Here is a 16,415-nt window from a genome sequence, read left to right as displayed (position 1 = left end):
GAAGTGGGTATCTCAAGCGCCGCTGCCACATACACGTTTCCCCAAAGAAGAGAAATGAGCAGCCAAGTGAGAGGTGCACAGCCGTATTAAGGGTAAGGCAGGAGACAGAGTACCAAACTATATTTACTGTATACAATAGTAAAGGACAACAAATAAATGTACAAATTGGTGAATAAACAGTGAGGTCTACAGGATGTCCCACCCCAGCCCATATACAAGAAAATGAAAAAGAAAATAAGGGCCTTTCCAGCAAGATTCCCAGCAAGCGGGAGATGATCCAACATGGCCAAACAGGTCAGGTGGATATAAAAGGCAGGTAATGATCCCACGGAGCAGCAGTGGACAACCTACAACCTGGACTTTGCAAAAACTCATCTGGAACTGGCTCCACACTCTGCATAGAGCTCAAACCACCACACAAATGCACTTAAAATTCATCAAGTTTGGGGAGACATTATAACAGATGGTTATTTCGAACACCTGTACATACATTTCTCTCTTTTGTTCACCAGGTTCTTGACAGCTCTTCTGCACATACAGCCTGGCAGCCTGGTGACACTGAAAGATGCTTCCTCCCCATTTAACAAGTTAATCTACCAAAAACAAGTATTACAAAGAAACCTGAGGCCACATGCTTGCAGTACCCACTGAGAAATGAGAGCCATACTGAAGGGAGCAGGAGGTGACAGGTTCTGCCCCTCAGTAAACCACTGACGTTGCAGTGATGGGTTTCTTGTTTTTATAAGCTTGCACAACAAAAAGTACTGCTGCTCTATCAGGAGCATTAGTTTTTTGTCCTAGCTAACTCAGATTCTGACAATTATTCAGGACAAATCTCCTTCCTGCATTAAAAAAAGAGTATTTCAGATGACTTTATCATAAGACGACAAAGCACATGTAAATCTGCAGTACTTTAAACTCCAGCTCTATACTAGGCATTGTATCTGCATGTACCAGCCTTATGTTACAGCCTTAAAGCTTCTGAAGGAATGGTGTTTGAACACACATTAAAAACCTTAAAACCAGAATCTCCTTTCCTTCTCTTTAGCATATCTTGAAAGGAAACTTTTCCTCTCACCAGTGGTATGAACATATACCGAATTATTTACATGGTTAGAACTAAACTGAGGGGCAAGGCCAACAAGAGCCAGGAATGAACACGCCATGTCCTAACACATGGGTGAATATTTAGGCCACAGGTTTAAGAAATTAAAAAAGAAAGAAATAACAAAAAAGGTAACAGCAGACAGACAATGCATACTCCTTAATCTGGATTTAAATCAAATTGGCCCAATTGAAGGTACAGATTAATCCCTGCAGATACTGTTTTGACTTGCACACGCAGTACGTCAAAGACAACAAGCAATTTTGGTAAATGTCCTCTAAAGTTTCAAAGGATCTTGTGTGATTGGCATGTTCATTTGTTTACTATTTAATAGCAAATCCAAGGACAGATGAGAGTGGGGTGTGATGAGGATCCTTAAACTCCTCTTCTCCAAGGGATGGCATGTCTTAACACACTCCACCTGTCTGCTGCTGGAACACATCAATAGTGTCTTCATCTTCCATCTCCAGCTGTTTAGAGTAACATGGAAAATGCAAGGCTTTGAATACACGTGGTTACAAAAACACTTAGCTCTCCACTCCCAACCAGTACCGATAACAGAGCATTTGAGGTGCAGTTTTAATCTGCATGCAGATATCAAAATATTTGTATAGCAATTTGCAGTAAAAGTATTTTTCATACCTGTGCAGGTGTGTCTGTTTCACTAATTGGCTGTCCATCAAATCTGAATCTAATCTGCCTCATCGACAAGCCCTGCAAGTTCAAAATAATTAATATGAATCCAAACAAAACATTTATAGATTTACTGTCAGAACAAATCTTAACAAAATTCAGACTCAAAAGATTTAACCAGAGGGGAAAACAGCGCATCTATGTTGCTAACGAAATTGAGGAAGCAGAGCTGTTAAGAGTGACCTCCTGCTGTGCTTCTGTCACAGCAAGGACTCTATATGGAACCACACGTGTGGGTTTGGCACTTTGTTGTTATCCTGCTCTGCAAGGCACGAATAGCACAAGTTAATTTGCAAAGACAATTTAAGAACAGATCAATCAATACACCATTGTGTAAAGCCTCAGAAGACAGGCCAGAAGGAACATCAATTGTTACTCATGCAGTCACAGATAATGTTAGACTAAGCTGACTCAAGGAAAACAATTTAAAACAATATGAAAAAATGACATTTTTGTGTAACTAGCTACCAGCACCAATTACCCATAGTTAAGACAAGCTTTCATTCATGCCAAGCATCTGCTCCCAGTTCTAGTTCTTTATCTTCTTATGAGAAAAGGAACCATGAAGAAGGCCTAGGGAAAAAGAATTTGCAGGACCTGACACAGATTTTTGCTCACAAGGTTTATCAGAAAAACACTGGAGTCTAACATTAGTAAGCTGAAGTGCCCTTAAAACCCAAGCTGAATTCATGCCTGTTCTGAACGTGTTTAATCACAAGAGGCAGTCTTTATTCCCTGCCTCAGGGATCCAGGTCTTTGCTTTGCCCTCTAAAATCCTTTCAAAACCCCACGACTCACACTTCCAGTCATACACACAGCCACATGAACACAAGCACTCCCCGGGCTTCTCTAAAGACCCCATGTATTCGGTTCTGTCCTGGTTTAAGTAACTAAGTAACTAAGAACCATGCAGCCTTTCGCTCACTCTTCCCTTTTGCCTATCCCTGCTCCCAGAGGGATGGGGAGGAGAATCAAGAGAGTGTAACTCCCACGGGTTGAGATAAGAACAGTCCAGTAACTAAGGTATAACACAAAACCACTGCTGCTACCAATAATAATAATGATAAGGGAAATAACAAGGGAATACAACTGTTCACCACCTGCTGACCGATACCCAGCCTGACACGAGCAGCGACCTGGACCTTCTGGGTAACTGCCCCCAGTTTATATACTGGGCATGACGTGCTGTGGTACGGAATACCTCTTTGGCTAGTTTGGGTCAGGTGTCCTGTCTCTGTTTCCTCCTGGCTTCTTGTGCCCCTCCTCACTGGCAGAGCATTAGAGACTCAAAGTCCTTTGTCAGAGTAAACATTACTTAGCAACAACTAAAAACATCGGTGTGTTACCAACCTTGTTCCCAGGCTAAAGTAAAAACCACAGCACTGCACCAGCTACTAAGAAGAAGAAAAATCACTGTTACAGCTGAACCCATGACAAGTTCCCATTCCCAACTCAAGAGGCCTTATGCTACATCAGGCATGGGACAGGGAAGAGTGTAAGGTTCAAGTAAGCAAAGCAAGGATCGTGCTAGTAATGGACATGGGCAAGTGCAGCAAACAGAACCGCGCTCTGCTTCCAAAAGGCATCTGTGTCCTCTCCCTCTGTTTTGCACCACTGCTTCCAGTCAATATCGGGTGCTATAGGCACAGGAACTGGGCTGCGGGGATAAACCCCTCTCCCGTTTAATACCTCAGGGTGGCACTGAGGAACAGCCTCCATCTGACACTAAGCACACGACTGCCACCTGCAGAATACAGGAGAGCAAACTGAAATGAGCAACAGGACACGTGAGAGGAGAAAACAAAACCACAACAGGGATCGTGGCACTGGGGAATTTGCTTTGTCCCGTTTTCCAAACAGAAAACACACTCTATATAAAGTTGATCAGGTTTTTGGAGATGACAGAACTGAGGGTTATAAGGCTGAAAATTCAGAGAATTGGCTTCAGAGCTAGGATCAGAACTCGTTGGCTAGCAAAGCCGTCACAGGGCACTTTCAGTGGAAGAGGCAGTTTTCATTAGCAAAGAGAAAAACTTTAACACTGAAGCATCCCAAGTCCTCTCTCCTGCACACCCGGATACATTCACCCTGATGCACTGGTATTTTAGACAAGCAATGAAGCTTCTGCCGCCCCAAGGGCGGTCCCGCGGAAGGCGGTGGGCCGGGAGCAGCCCCGTGCCTACCTGCCGCTCGCAGTACGCCTTCATCAGCTTGCTCAGCGGGGTGTGCCGCTTGATTTTGAACTGCACGACGGAGCCATCCTGCCCCGCCACCTTCAGGTTGATGTGATCATTCTCTGTTTTCACGCCTTCCTGGAGGGAAAGCGTGAGGAAACAGCCGGGTCAGAGCGCGGCCGTGCTGCGGGCGAGCCCCGCCACCACCCCAGGCACGCTCTATGCCCGCTGCGGCCTGCAGGGCCCGGGCGGTCTCTCCCAGAGCGGCGGGACCGCGCGAAGCCGCCGCTTCCTCCTCCTCCTCCCGCCGCGCCCCGGCAAGGCCGGGCCCGGCCCACCCCGCCATCTTGGCCGCCGCACGCCGCCGGGCGGGGCGGGGCGGGGCCCACCGGCAGCCCTGCCCCAGGGCCCGGCGGAGAGGCCTCGCTCTCCCTGTGCGTGCGTGCTCGTTCGGCGGGCCTCGCCACGCCGGGGCCGCCCCGCTGCCCGCCCGCCGCGCCTCACCTTGGGCTTCTCCTCCGACATGGTGGAAGGGCCGGGGCGAGGAGGGGAGAGGGGAGGGGAAGGGACAGAGCGCGTTGACGGACGCGCCCGCGCGCTCGGCTCCCGCCTCGGCTCCCGCCGCCTCCTGCCGCCCGCGAGAGCGCGCGCCTTGGCCCCGCCCCGCGCCCTGCCGCCCCGCGCGCCCATTGGTCGTCCCGTCCTGGTCACGTGAGGGGGCGGCCCGTGGCAGCCGCGGGGACCGCGCGCACCTCCCCGGGCGGCTCTGGAAAGTGCGTCACGGGGAACAGGAAGTACCGCGGCCAAGCTGCGTCCCCGCCGAGCCGCACGGGGGCGCTGTGCGCCGCGCGTCCCGCTGCCGCGCACGGGGGTGCGGGGAGAGACCCCCCTGGAACGGAGCGCATCACGCGGCGGGTGATGTTCCTCGGGCTGTGCCAGGACTGCCTCCCCTTGGAATTGGGAGGAGCCCCCGAACCTCCATCTCAGCCGCTTACCTCACGCTGGCCTTCCGCAGAGCGGACACTGGCCGCTTCGGCGATCTGCTTGGCACAGTCCCAGGAAACGCTCCCTTTTCCATTCTCCTCCTGGGGATGCATCCCTGGAAGGATGGGCAAACCATCAGGGAAGGGAACAGCAGTAGCCCCCTCTCCTCCAGTTCCAACATCGATATTCCTCCCTACCAGTGCTTGAGCCATATCCCACCCTCTCCCCAGCTTCCCACAGCCACATCCTTGCCTCTTACTCCGTACCCGAGGCCCTAACCCCTCCAGGCCCACCGTGCTGCAGCAATGAGCAAAGCACCACAGAGGAAACCAGTAATGGGCCCTCTCAGCACCCCTTTGCTTGTCCCTAGAGCACAGTTATGCTCCATTCAGGCAAGAAGCTGGCTCCCCAGATGGAGCAGGTCCCTCTGCTGCCCTGGTTCAGGACAATGTTGCGGTCTAAGCCCAGCTGGCAACTAACTACCATGCCCCGTGGGATGGGGAGGAGAGCTGGGAAAAAAGGCAAAAACCCACAGGCTGAGATAAGAAAAGTTTAATAACTGAAATTAAAGTAGAACATAATAGTACAATAATAATAAAAGGAAATAAAGATGAAAGAATAAACCACACACACCCCAAAAGGTAATGCACAATAATCGAATCAGTTCAATATATAGTCAACATAGTGTAAAGGCATCCAAATCCTACAGTATTGCTATCAGTGGTGGCCACCAAGCCCAGGAGACCACCTTTTCTAGAAAGGCACAGAGAGGTAGGAGTGTTGGGGCATTTTCCCAGATTAGTTGAAAGTGAGAACGTGCACATGGGACTGTCCTACTGGAGGCCTGAGACAACCAGAAACTTGTGCTTTTTGAAAGGAATGCCCATGTACTGGCACAAGTACAGGCACCTGGAGTAATGGACAAGGCCTCCTGCTGACCAGTAAGTCAAGAAACTAGTTTTTGCCTATAAGAAAAAGAAAGGTGAGAAGAGCCTGGCTCTGTGTGTGTGTGAAGAGTATTTGGTGAGGCAGGAGCAAGATACACAAGGCTGCTTTTGCCCTTGTCCAGGGACAAGAACTGTTAATTGCATTGCTTTGGACTCTGTAACCACCCCAGGGATAAGTGAGAAGAAACATGTCATCCTCCAGTATTGCCACCATGTGTTTCTGCACCAGCAGAGAAAGAACAAAGCTCTGGAGCAGACCAAGCACCTAGAATAGGGACAATGATGTCACTAAGCATTTGGCTCATCTTCTGTGGCATCTGAAGTGATAAGTGATACCATGGTGGTCTCCTTGTGGCAGGGGAAGCATGAAGTCCTGTGGCTCTGGGAAGGCACCGTTCACCAGGGTGGGCAGGTCTGGAGATACTAATTCTCAAATTTTGCATAAGGGTTCTCCTCCTTGAACAGGCCTAAAAGAGAAGAGAGATTCATTCAGACAGCAGCTGCCAGCAAGAAACCAGCTCTTGTTAAGAACTGTCATTCATGTTTCACCCAGCCTCCTGTCCTGCTGTCCTTCTGAAAGACCTGCTCTTACTCATGCTGCACATGCAGTCAGCACTACTTCACTCTCCTCCTCTGCACAGGAGGAGATCCATTAAGAAGCTCTACCTAATGGCAAACTCCTCTCATGCAGGTATGAAGTCCAGGCTTAGCAGCAAGCCTGATCTCCCAGAGCACCCCCTCTGCACACTCCTCCTGTTGGACTGGACTTGGAAGCAGAGAGCTCAGACCCAAATTAAATAAAAACTGATCTTAGACTGGCCCCTCTGCTCCCATATCCACAGCCTGGGAGACAGGGGCAGGGTATGGGGCTGACTTCTGGGCCAGCGAGAAGCCCCCGTGCCACTCTTCTGGCTGCTTTCCCAACCCCATCCCAACACCTGAAGAAGAAAGCCACAAAGGACAGGACTGCAACTCTGCAGTCAGGCTACAACAAGACAACCCTGGAGCACAGATCTTCCACTTCCACCCTGCCGCCCACCCAAACCCCAAAAGACCACCACACTCAGTGTGCATGAACCCAACTGCTCCCTACTTCACAGCCACCCTGGGAACACCCTCAGCAGGCAGGCAGGAGAGACCCTCCACCAGCTCCAAGCAACCAGCTGCTCTCCACTTCCTTCCAGCCTGCTGTCCCCCTCCTCAGCTCTTCACCCGCCCCACAGCCACAGGATTCACCTGAGGGACTGTCCAGCCCCAAGAGGGAGGCTGTGTCCTCCCAGCACTCAGGCACTGAGCCAACAGCTCCTATGGACCTGCTGCCAGCACAGAGGACTGGCTCTGCAGTCAGGCTGGTGCCTACTCTGTGTTCATACAGGTTCCTGTCTGGCCCCCAGGCTGCTGGCTCCCCAGCACCACTGACCACAGGGCTGCCAGAGGGCCATGCCTGAAGAGCAGCAGCATGCAGCTCGTGCTGTGTCTACCAGCTTCTGCTTCTCCCTTCCAGCCAAGCCCCAGGAGCTTCTTGTATGTGGTGAGTTTGGAGGACACAAGCCCCAGGGAGTGTTAAATACTCTTTCTTTCCTGCCTAAGAGGCATAGCACTTGTTTGAGGTCACAATCATTTCTACACTTGCTCCCTGAGGGCAAGAGAGCAATTCACTGAAACGGGAAGCAGAGATTGTTTTCACTGCTGGCCAGGTCTCTACAGCTGTAACTATAACAAGGAACATAGTTACTGAGGCAGCTCAATCTAAAGCTTAGCTTGAATCACATCACCTGTGATTCAGCTGATGTGAGTGATTCAATACTGTACCATATTTTCTTCGGATTTCATCATGTCGTGATTTCATCTCAGCTCTCCTGCAAGAAGCAAACAGAAACCCCATGAGTCAGTGACAGGCAGTACAAAACCAGGCAAGAGAAGCTACAGCCCCTTGCTTCTTCCCAACCTAGGAAGTTCCAGGCTGCCAGGTTTGCTCAGCCTCCCCCCTACTCCCCCACCTCCCAGAGACACTAGGGACCATCAGAGCACATGCACATTAGCAGCCCTTAGGGAGTTAAATACACAAAGCTGTTGTGATGCTGCATCCATGAGTCACCCAGAAAGACATTGCTCATGAGGTCTGCGCCTGAGCTAGGGCTGAAGCAGCCACTGACTGCACGCTGTTGAGCCCCATGTGCCTCCTGGAATCACGTTTGACAGCACAGGCAGGAGACTGTGGCTGCAGGGTAACCTCACCTCTCCTCCTGCCGCACCCGCCTCCTCTCCCGCTCCCTGGCCATCCTCTCATCTTCCTTGTCTGGCCTGATAAAAAAAACCCTGTTAGCAGTGCTCAGCACTCAGTTCTGCAACAGCATATGGTTGCATCTGAGCTACTATGGGCAAAGAGGGGAGCCTTCCGATACTTACTTTTTGCTCTTTTTCTTACAACAGCAGCAGCAGCAGCAGCAGACCCCCAACATGATGAGGATTATTCCTCCCACCACAGACATTGCAATGATCAGGGCTTCAAAGTTCACTAAAGGATTTGACAAAACACATTTAATAAAAAAATACATGGGTGCCTCAAGATGTAATATTCACAATCATACAGCCACTTCATACAGTCACCAGCAGCTTCAGTCACTGGGCTGGAGGCACATCTAGCAGCCCAGAAAAGCAAGATGGACACAGTTACCTATAGGTATACCAAGTGTTGGTACCAGTACACACACATACACACACACCCAGCTGAGTATATGCAGCTACAAACTATGGCATTCAGTTACTGGCTATGAAGGAATGAACAAACGCACTCAGGCCCATTTCCTCCAGCAGAAACAGGAGCAAAGGTGTCTTAATCACTAATCCAGGTGAACAATAACCCATCAAGGGAAAACAATCCAGTTTCCAGAGACCACAACTGGCACCGGAGTTACTGCTAACAGGAACCAGCCTCAGAAGTCATTTAAGAAGAGATGACAGTGGACTGGAAGCACTTACAGTGCCTACAGTCCTTGGCCAAGAGGCAAAGCAAGACAAGATCCATTGGGATTTATCAGTTTGGGGCCTGCAGTGCTGCTGAAGCAGCTGAAGGCACAGAACTGCTACATTCACCCCACCACCACATCTCCCCAGGGCTTGGGAGATCTGCTCACCCATACACAGCACAAACCCCATTTGGACATGGTGGTGAAGCAGGAGCCTGGAGCCCTGGCCCCAGGGAGGCAGTTGTCCTACTCAACTCCTGCAATAGCTAGCGATACCAGCCAAAACAGACATATCTACACATCACCTGAAATCCTTTGCACAAAGAGGGGGTTAATTTCCAAGTATGATACAGACTGTTCAGAGACTTGGGCCTGTGGAAATATTTGTTTAGGAGACACTTGACACACAGCAGCCAAGTTACAGAAATCCTAGTGCACCTGAGCCTGCTCAGAGCACTTCTGAGCCCCTCTTCTCCGTGTTGCTCAGACCTTTAACCAGTTAAAAACTTGAACACTGTACATGATATACTTCAGGGCGTTTCAGAAGATGGCTGCCTGTCTCCTTGCTGCAAGGACTCAGCAGTAGCAGGCTTATTGGGATGCTCCAGGCTGAGCTGACTGCACCACTGAACTTGCTTTCAAAGCCTCTGGCTCCTACTCCCAGTGGTGAGCGTCATCACTGCCAACCACTGTGCCATCTGACTCTCAAATCATACTGCATCCCTACCCGGACTACCATGGCAAGCACCATGCAAGGAATGTGGATACAGATACCAACCGCAGACAGCTGCCATAGCCTGCTAGCAGGTCAAAAGCAAGACCAGAAGCCAGCAACCTACCTGCTTGCAGACACTTGTGTTTGTCCCCACAAGTGGGTTCACACAGCCTCTCTATTGGTCACCCAGCAGCAGAGAGGCCTGCAGATCCATGCTCCCAGTAAGGCTTTGGGAAACATGGTATTTGAGACCTGATTGTCCACAGCATTGCCTTACCTTGGAGCATCATGTAGCTTTTGCTGGCTGCACTGTAACAGATCCACAGTCATGTGGGGGGCTGCACATGATCAGAAGTCAGCCCAGGGGATAAGACAAATCCAAACAGGCTCTTCAGTTCAAGAGGGAGTTTTTCCACCAGCACATATCTGTATTGGTGCTTCGTTTTGAAACCTCAGATTTTAGGATAAGCCCAGGGTTCTGATCACCCCTTTCCACAAACAGTGGTCCATCCCAGAGCACCAGGCACTGGTTCATCTGATGATGAGGGTGTAAATCTCCCACATACCCAAAATGCAGACTCATTTAAGAGCTAATTTCTCACACGACTGATCTCCTCTAAAGCGAGTTTTGCAAGGTCAGGAATGTGTTCTTCTATAACAAAACCTTTTGTGAAGCTACTGGCATAAAAACTAGTATTACAAGGTCTTACAGAAGCTCCAGAACAGCATGCTGTAGTGCTCACAAAGAGGAAATTCTTCCTCCACAAGGTATGGGGAGCAGTTAGCCCAGCCTCAAGAACACTAGATGATAGGTGACCACAATTCAACTCCAAGTTCCCCATCAAGGGGATAGGCAAGAGAAACCAAGCCCCAGCTTGCTTCCTACCTGCCTCAGCCCCTAAAAGCTGGGTCCTGTCTGAGCATGAGCATGCACCAAGCTTGGTTTAAAGACACCAGTTTCTCCAGAAACGCAACAGGAAACAAAGCACCAAGGAGGAAAGTCAGCCAACAGCCAGCTAGAAAAAGCTCCAGGAATTGATCTGGCTGCAGCACAGTTTATGCAGGCTGGTTTTGGAAGAGGTTATTTTCTCAGCTGGGTGAAGAGCTGAGCAGGTATGCTCAGCTCTAGAAGCCCACGCAGGCCTGCAGAGAAGTAACCTCGCTTCTGGTTCCGAGAGACCCTGTGGATTTTAAAAGCCTGCCTGAGGCAGCAGCCACGGTGCTAAACATGAAGAGCCAGAAGCAGCACGAGGAACAACACATGAGGTGCAGAGGAGAGAGCTGAAGAGTCAGACCCTGGTGTGCATGCTTTGACCTCCTGTAAGGACCACACAGGCAGCTGCCCACAAGTGTTTGACTCTTGTTCCCAGGTGCTAGCCACATTTGGAAGCCTCCACACCAAAGCACCTGGGAACAAGAATGTCTTTAGAGGAGCTGAAGTCCCACAGGTCCTTCTTGCCAGAAGGCAGGGAACTGCTCACAGTCTGCTTTCTTGCTCAAGCTTCAGGAAGTTTGCAGAACTCTGATTGACTTCAGCCTGTCATTGCTACATCAGCAGCGACAAGGGGAGGCAAAGAAAATCTCCCATTCCCACTAGCACAAGTGGCAATCAGTGCTATTTAGTAGCAAGCACTAAAGGCAGCTATAATTAAGCACAATCCACTTACCCCAGCAGACTCCCCAGCGTGCAGAGTGGAGCTCACAGAGGTCAGCTGGGGGCAGGACTCTTCGAACAGGGTACTCCACACACCTCCTGCTGCTGGCACACCACAGGCACTGGGACAAAGGCAGCACAGCATTACCAGTGTGCAGCAGTGATGTCGTTAGCTATGCTCTGCTTCTTTAGCTGCAGCAAGAGGGCCACTGCTGCCTGCTCCTGACAGCCAGGTACCACCCATCAGCAACAGGACAGTCAGCTGTGCCTAGTCAGCACAGGCTGCATCAGGCTTGCCTGCACCAGTAGAGTAGGGGAGTGCAGATTTCTAGAGCAAGTAAAGATGCTGAGAACCCTCCTGGCTTGCATGATGGTCATAACAATCAAATCCTTAATACTCACTCCATGCATTTTTTGGGACAAGAAGGAAGTCTTTGAGACAAGGCACTTAACAGCTGATGAGCAGGGTAGGTTTGCATGTGCCATCCCTAGTCTTTCCCAGAAAGCCTACCTGCAGCAGCTTTGCACCCTCCTCTCCCGAGTGGCTCCAGCCCCTAACACCAGTGCTTGGTTGGGTTTGGTCAAACTGGTTTTGGCTGCGAGATCTGACTCAAGTTTGCTGATATCAGCGATAAAGTGGGACACAGGTATACATCCTGCATCCATCCAGTGCCACGTTACCCACAGGCTGGTGGAGGGTCAGCTTGCCTAGCCAGTCCAGCCCTCTTAAGCTCCTTCATGGTGCATGTCCCACTGACAGCATCTCCCATCCATGAAGAGGAGCTCATTAATCAACCCCAAAACCATACAGCAAGCCCCAAACAGTTTCTAGCAACCTCTTCCTAGAGCACCAAGGCAGGGTTTCCCTCTTACCATCATGGATGGGTGGCATTTGCAGCATGTTCAGAACAAGGACAGGGGAGCAGCCCACCCTTCCAGGAGGGAAGCTGCTCCATAACAGCCCGGCAAAGCCCACGTTACGTTTTCAGGCATTGCAAGAGGTTGGGAGCTCTACCGCTGCTACTTACAGTAACATTTTTCAGACACTCCTCACAGCTCCTGTTCGTATACTGGCTGCAATCTACAGGAAGGAAAAAAGACACCTCAGTACTTTGAAGAGCTTCTCAGTGCTTTGAAACTCTGGGTCCTCAGAGCATGCTCCTGCCCACTCTGGAGGTGGTCACTCCATCAGAGCAGCAGCAATGCAGCATAGTAGTGCTGCAAGAGATGCCAGCTTCAAAACATCCTCAAGTGTCATGGTGATAACCCCAAAAGCTTTGGAATGGAAATCCTCTGCCTTAACTACAATAGCCCAAAGCCCCGAGCTGCGAGTTCCTCTCCCTAAAAGCCTGATCATCTGCTGCAGCCAGCAGGCAGTGGGGCAGCTCAGGGACACAGCTGGGGTCAGTCCAGAGGGACCCTGCAAAGATAAGGACAAGTACTGGGCAGGCAGTGCAGTCCTGTATCACCAGATGACGGATCAGCTCAAGCAAACAAATGCCAGACAAGGAAGTTCCTACCAGGAAGAGAAGCAGAGGAGCACAAGGGGGACATGCAGCTATGGTCTCTGTGGGACCCCATACTCTCCCACTGCACATGAGAGAAATTCCAGCCCATTCATCCAAACCCTCCTTCAGCAGGAAACACTCCAGGTGACAAGAGGCACCACAGCCAAAATCTGCACCCGTGTTCAGAACCCATTTGCACCACATTTGGCAGAGGAAGACCCCTGCTCTTTAGACATAGGCAGCTCCTGGCATATGGATGACGGCTCCCAGCATGGCATCCCAGCCCCATGAATGACAGCATTCCCAGGGAATTCAGGTCAGCTGGGTGGGGAAACAGATCAGGTCTGAACACAGGATAAAGTGGCCCAGTTCAGCTGCCTTCCTGGGCTGGCCTGCAGTTCCAGGCCAGTGCTAGCTCTTCAGGAAAACCTTCCTTAGGACATTCACCTACCATTTCACTGGTATGCTCCTTCAGATCCTCAGGAAGGATGGTTTGCCAGCCCTTGAGGATCAGCCATTTAAGCCTCATCCCTTGCCTAAAGGGTATGAGCAGCAGCCCATGTGACCAAAGGCCATGAACCAGTTTGCCTGACTACTCAGTAACTGGTAGAAGGATCACTGCTTTGCAGCACTTTAATCAGGAAAAAATACCAGCCCAAGGTGCTTGTTTTCCACACTCACAAGCAGCAAAGCCGCATTTTCTCTCTCCGGCTGGCAGGAGCCCCGAGCTGTGACCCACTGTCAGTAGTCACATGCTCTGCACAGCCCTCCAAACAACTGGGCAATTTATGAACATAGCTCAGATAAGGGTGTTTACACACTGCCAGCCCAGGAAGCAGAGATTGCAGATTTTAGACACTACAAGGTATCTGCCTGCATCTTCCCTGTTCCTCCAGCCAAGGCCAGGAAAGCATCATAGCAGCCACGCTGCCCTGAGACTGCTTGCTTACAAGAAGTCACAAAACAGCCCTCTCACATCAGAGGCAAGATTTTAACCTGGCTCCCTATGCTTTTCCTTGGGGAAGGGAATCAGCCTGCTCACACAGGACAGCATGGGGAGCACTGCAGTCCTTGGGGACAGAGGTGCGAGAGCAGCTCTTGCTGTGCTAGAAGTTTCCTTCTGCCACCTGGCTATGAGAGAAGTGAAGACAGACAGCAAAACACGTTGGTCCTCATTCTCCTCCCAACTGGAGCAACCACACAGCCACCCAAAGTCTGGTCATCAGCTGGAGATGAGTTTCCCACTTGGTGAGCAGACTTCTTGGGGCACACCTGAAGGGGGATTGTCCCTACCCTTTGCTAGGGCTTCTCCTCCACCTGGTACAGCAGGCACATGGCTATGCTACCTCCTCCACCCACCAAGGAGGAGCAGTCAGCACCCACTGCTCCTCACCTACACCCCGATCTGGTGGCCCCCATCTTCTTCCTGGTCTGAAGCTCCTAAGGCTGTCTCCCCCAGCCTGTCCTGAAAGAGGATTTCCTCTAAAGGGTCATCACTGGGGGATTGGCTGCCAAGCTGTTAGCAGCACTGAATGCATGGCTACATTGCAAGTGGCAGCTGGGAAAGAAAACAGTAAAGCCTCTTTTCCAGCACCCCTTCTTGCAGATCTCAGAAGGATGCACTGGTGCCCCACACTGCACAAGGCCACACTCTGCCCCCGAAAGAAGGGCTTTCTTTTAGGGATGCTTAGCACAGTCCATGAAAGATAAAGGATAACCGGAACAACCACTGCAACACCAGCAGCCCAGCCCCTCTACATGTTTTTGAAGCCTTCCCAGCAAGGATGGGACCTGCCCTCCCGGCTCCCAGTGCCCATCCTGGGGCAACAGCCTGCACCAGGCTGCATCATGCACTAAGAATACCGCGAAAGTGGGGTTCAGAGTAACCACAAAGACTCGACTTCGGGCGCCCCAGCCTCAGCCCCTGCGGCGCAGGGAGAAGCACCCAGCGGGGCCGAGACGACAGCCCACCACCGGGCTCACAAAGCCCCTCATTCCGGGTCTCACAGCGCCCGGACCAGCACCCACCCCGCTGGGGCCGGGATGGGGCCACGCTTACCTCCCGCCACGTCCTGCGCGGCGGCGGCGGCGGGCAGCAGGGCCAGGGCGGCGCAGAGCCCGAGGACCGAGACCATGGCGGAACCGGGCCGCAGCCTGAGCTGGGGTCAGCCGGGACGGGAGCTGCTCCTATGTAGGGCCGAGCGCGGGGCGGGGCGGGCCGGGGCGGCCCCTCCCGCCGCGTCCCGTGGCCGGTCCCGGGGGCCGGTCCGGACGGAGCCCGTGTCAGATGAGCCTCCCGCGGGGTTTCACCGCTCCGCAAGGCGGGCGGGAAGCCCTTCGGGGATGGGGAGGGGGGAACCGGCCGCCGCACCCCGGCAGCCCCAGGCCCTACCGCAGGAGGGGGCCAGGCCCCCGCGGAGCTGCGGAGGCAGCGGTTTGCCCGCCGGGTTCGGGTAGTGCCAGCCTGAAACGCGGAGCCGGCAACCTGGTTTAGCGGAAGGTGTCCCTGCCCGTGGCAGGGGGCTGGAACTGGATGAGCTTTAAGGTCCCTTCCAACCCAGCCCAATCTGTGTTTCTGTGACCCTCCTCCTGACCCCTGCATGAACCGGTCCCCAAAAGGTCCCCACAATCCCTTCTCTCGTTGTTACACCAGTCTTTATAGCACGGAAGTGCGTTAGCTTTGTTCACATTTATATTAGTTCACATGATGCATAACGATAGGTTGTGGAATTTTACTGGAGACTTTGGTATTGTTTGTGCTTAAGTAAAACAAACAAAAGGACTGCCTGGCCCTTGTAAAAAGGACTTTACTGCTGGGAAGCATCATAGAATCACAGAATGGTGATCTCCAGATTTCTTGTCAGCCCCTTTAGGCACTGGAAGCTGCTCTAAAGTCTCTCTGGAGCCTTCTTTTCAGGCTGAACAAGCCCAGCTCTCTCAGCCTGGCTCCATAGCAGAGATGCTCCAGCCCTTGGAGCATCTTTGTGGCATCCTCTGGACTCACTTGAGCAGCTCCACGTCCCTCTTGTGTTGGGGCCCCAGAGCTGAGTGACAGCAGTACCCACCCAGTCTTGAGAACAAACTGCTTTGGAACACCAAACACACAGGTTCCATGTCTTTCAGCAGCCCCCGAGTCCTTGCTATGTGCCAAGAGCCCCGCGTTTCTCCCGAGGAGCTGCCAAAATCTGAACCACCTGCAAGAGGCAGCTGCTGGCATGAGAGCGCTCACCTGCGGTGGCAGAATCAAGAGTGCCCCTCCCTCCTCCGCGTCACGTCTCCCACGGCTCAGCCCCCGCATCCCACTGTTTGCCTGACTTAACACCATCGGCTGTTGACTCTTCCAGCCTGCAGGAGCTCTGTCACCAGTGGCCAGCCCGTCTGGCTCTCAAGGACACCAGGAACATGGCAGGGAGAGGGAAGCTTTCAGAGCAGGCAAACAATGTGCTCCACAGTGAAGCAGGCAGTGGCAGGGTGGCCAGCAGGGCTGCCTGCTCAAGCTATGGATCACCTCCTTCAGGTGTTTTTCTGTTTTACTGAAAAACATTCATTGTCTTCTTAGTTTAGGGCAATCCTCCCTCATGCCTCCCAGTCCTGCTGCCTGCGCCAGGCTGCCTGCTCCTGCTTGCTGCTGCCAAGAAGTCCACATGCATGCAGTGGTACTGCTAC

The 16,415-nt window shown here is 52.0% G+C and overlaps 2 protein-coding genes across 2 annotated transcripts; both read right to left on the bottom strand.

The window, feature by feature from the left end:
- Positions 1 to 105: 105 nt before the first annotated feature.
- LOC134159800 (small ubiquitin-related modifier 3) lies at positions 106 to 4,648 on the bottom strand. The gene is made up of 4 exons (XM_062611159.1): positions 4,477 to 4,648; positions 3,982 to 4,110; positions 1,748 to 1,819; positions 106 to 1,575 (listed from the first exon to the last, which is right to left on the bottom strand). Exons 1-4 carry the CDS (start codon positions 4,495 to 4,497, stop codon positions 1,513 to 1,515), a joined length of 285 nt encoding a protein of 94 aa, XP_062467143.1. The 5' UTR covers positions 4,498 to 4,648; the 3' UTR covers positions 106 to 1,512.
- Positions 4,649 to 5,493: 845 nt separating this feature from the next.
- PTTG1IP (PTTG1 interacting protein) lies at positions 5,494 to 14,968 on the bottom strand. Its single transcript, XM_062611155.1, has 7 exons — positions 14,809 to 14,968; positions 12,270 to 12,322; positions 11,255 to 11,363; positions 8,313 to 8,421; positions 8,142 to 8,207; positions 7,716 to 7,762; positions 5,494 to 6,370 (listed from the first exon to the last, which is right to left on the bottom strand). The coding sequence occupies exons 1-7, from the start codon at positions 14,882 to 14,884 to the stop codon at positions 6,327 to 6,329; spliced, it is 504 nt and encodes a 167-aa protein (XP_062467139.1). The 5' UTR covers positions 14,885 to 14,968; the 3' UTR covers positions 5,494 to 6,326.
- Between the last annotated feature and the right edge of the window lie 1,447 nt (positions 14,969 to 16,415).

The sequence above is a fragment of the Pezoporus occidentalis genome, unplaced genomic scaffold, assembly GCF_034315485.1.
Source record: "Pezoporus occidentalis ecotype Australia unplaced genomic scaffold, CSIRO_AGI_Poc_V1 ctg151, whole genome shotgun sequence".
Lineage (NCBI taxonomy): Eukaryota > Metazoa > Chordata > Aves > Psittaciformes > Psittacidae > Pezoporus > Pezoporus occidentalis.
Note: the sequence above shows the minus strand (reverse complement) of the source record. Positions and strands in the feature narration are given on the sequence as shown.

Bases quoted from the DNA above. Each gene is read 5' to 3' on its own strand.
- LOC134159800 (XM_062611159.1), bottom strand. From the start codon at position 4,497: ATGTCGGAGGAGAAGCCCAAG. The intron at 4,111-4,476 runs GTGAGGCGCGGC...CTTTCCCTCCAG, and splicing joins TGTCGGAGGAGAAGCCCAAG to GAAGGCGTGAAAACAGAGAA. The intron at 1,820-3,981 runs GTAGGCACGGGG...TTGAACTTGCAG, and splicing joins AGGCGTACTGCGAGCGGCAG to GGCTTGTCGATGAGGCAGAT.
- PTTG1IP (XM_062611155.1), bottom strand. From the start codon at position 14,884: ATGGTCTCGGTCCTCGGGCTCTGCGCCGCCCTGGCCCTGCTGCCCGCC. The intron at 12,323-14,808 runs GTAAGCGTGGCC...TCCTTCCTGTAG, and splicing joins CGCGCAGGACGTGGCGGGAG to ATTGCAGCCAGTATACGAAC. The intron at 6,371-7,715 runs GTACAGTATTGA...CTTCTCTTTTAG, and splicing joins TGAAATCCGAAGAAAATATG to GCCTGTTCAAGGAGGAGAAC.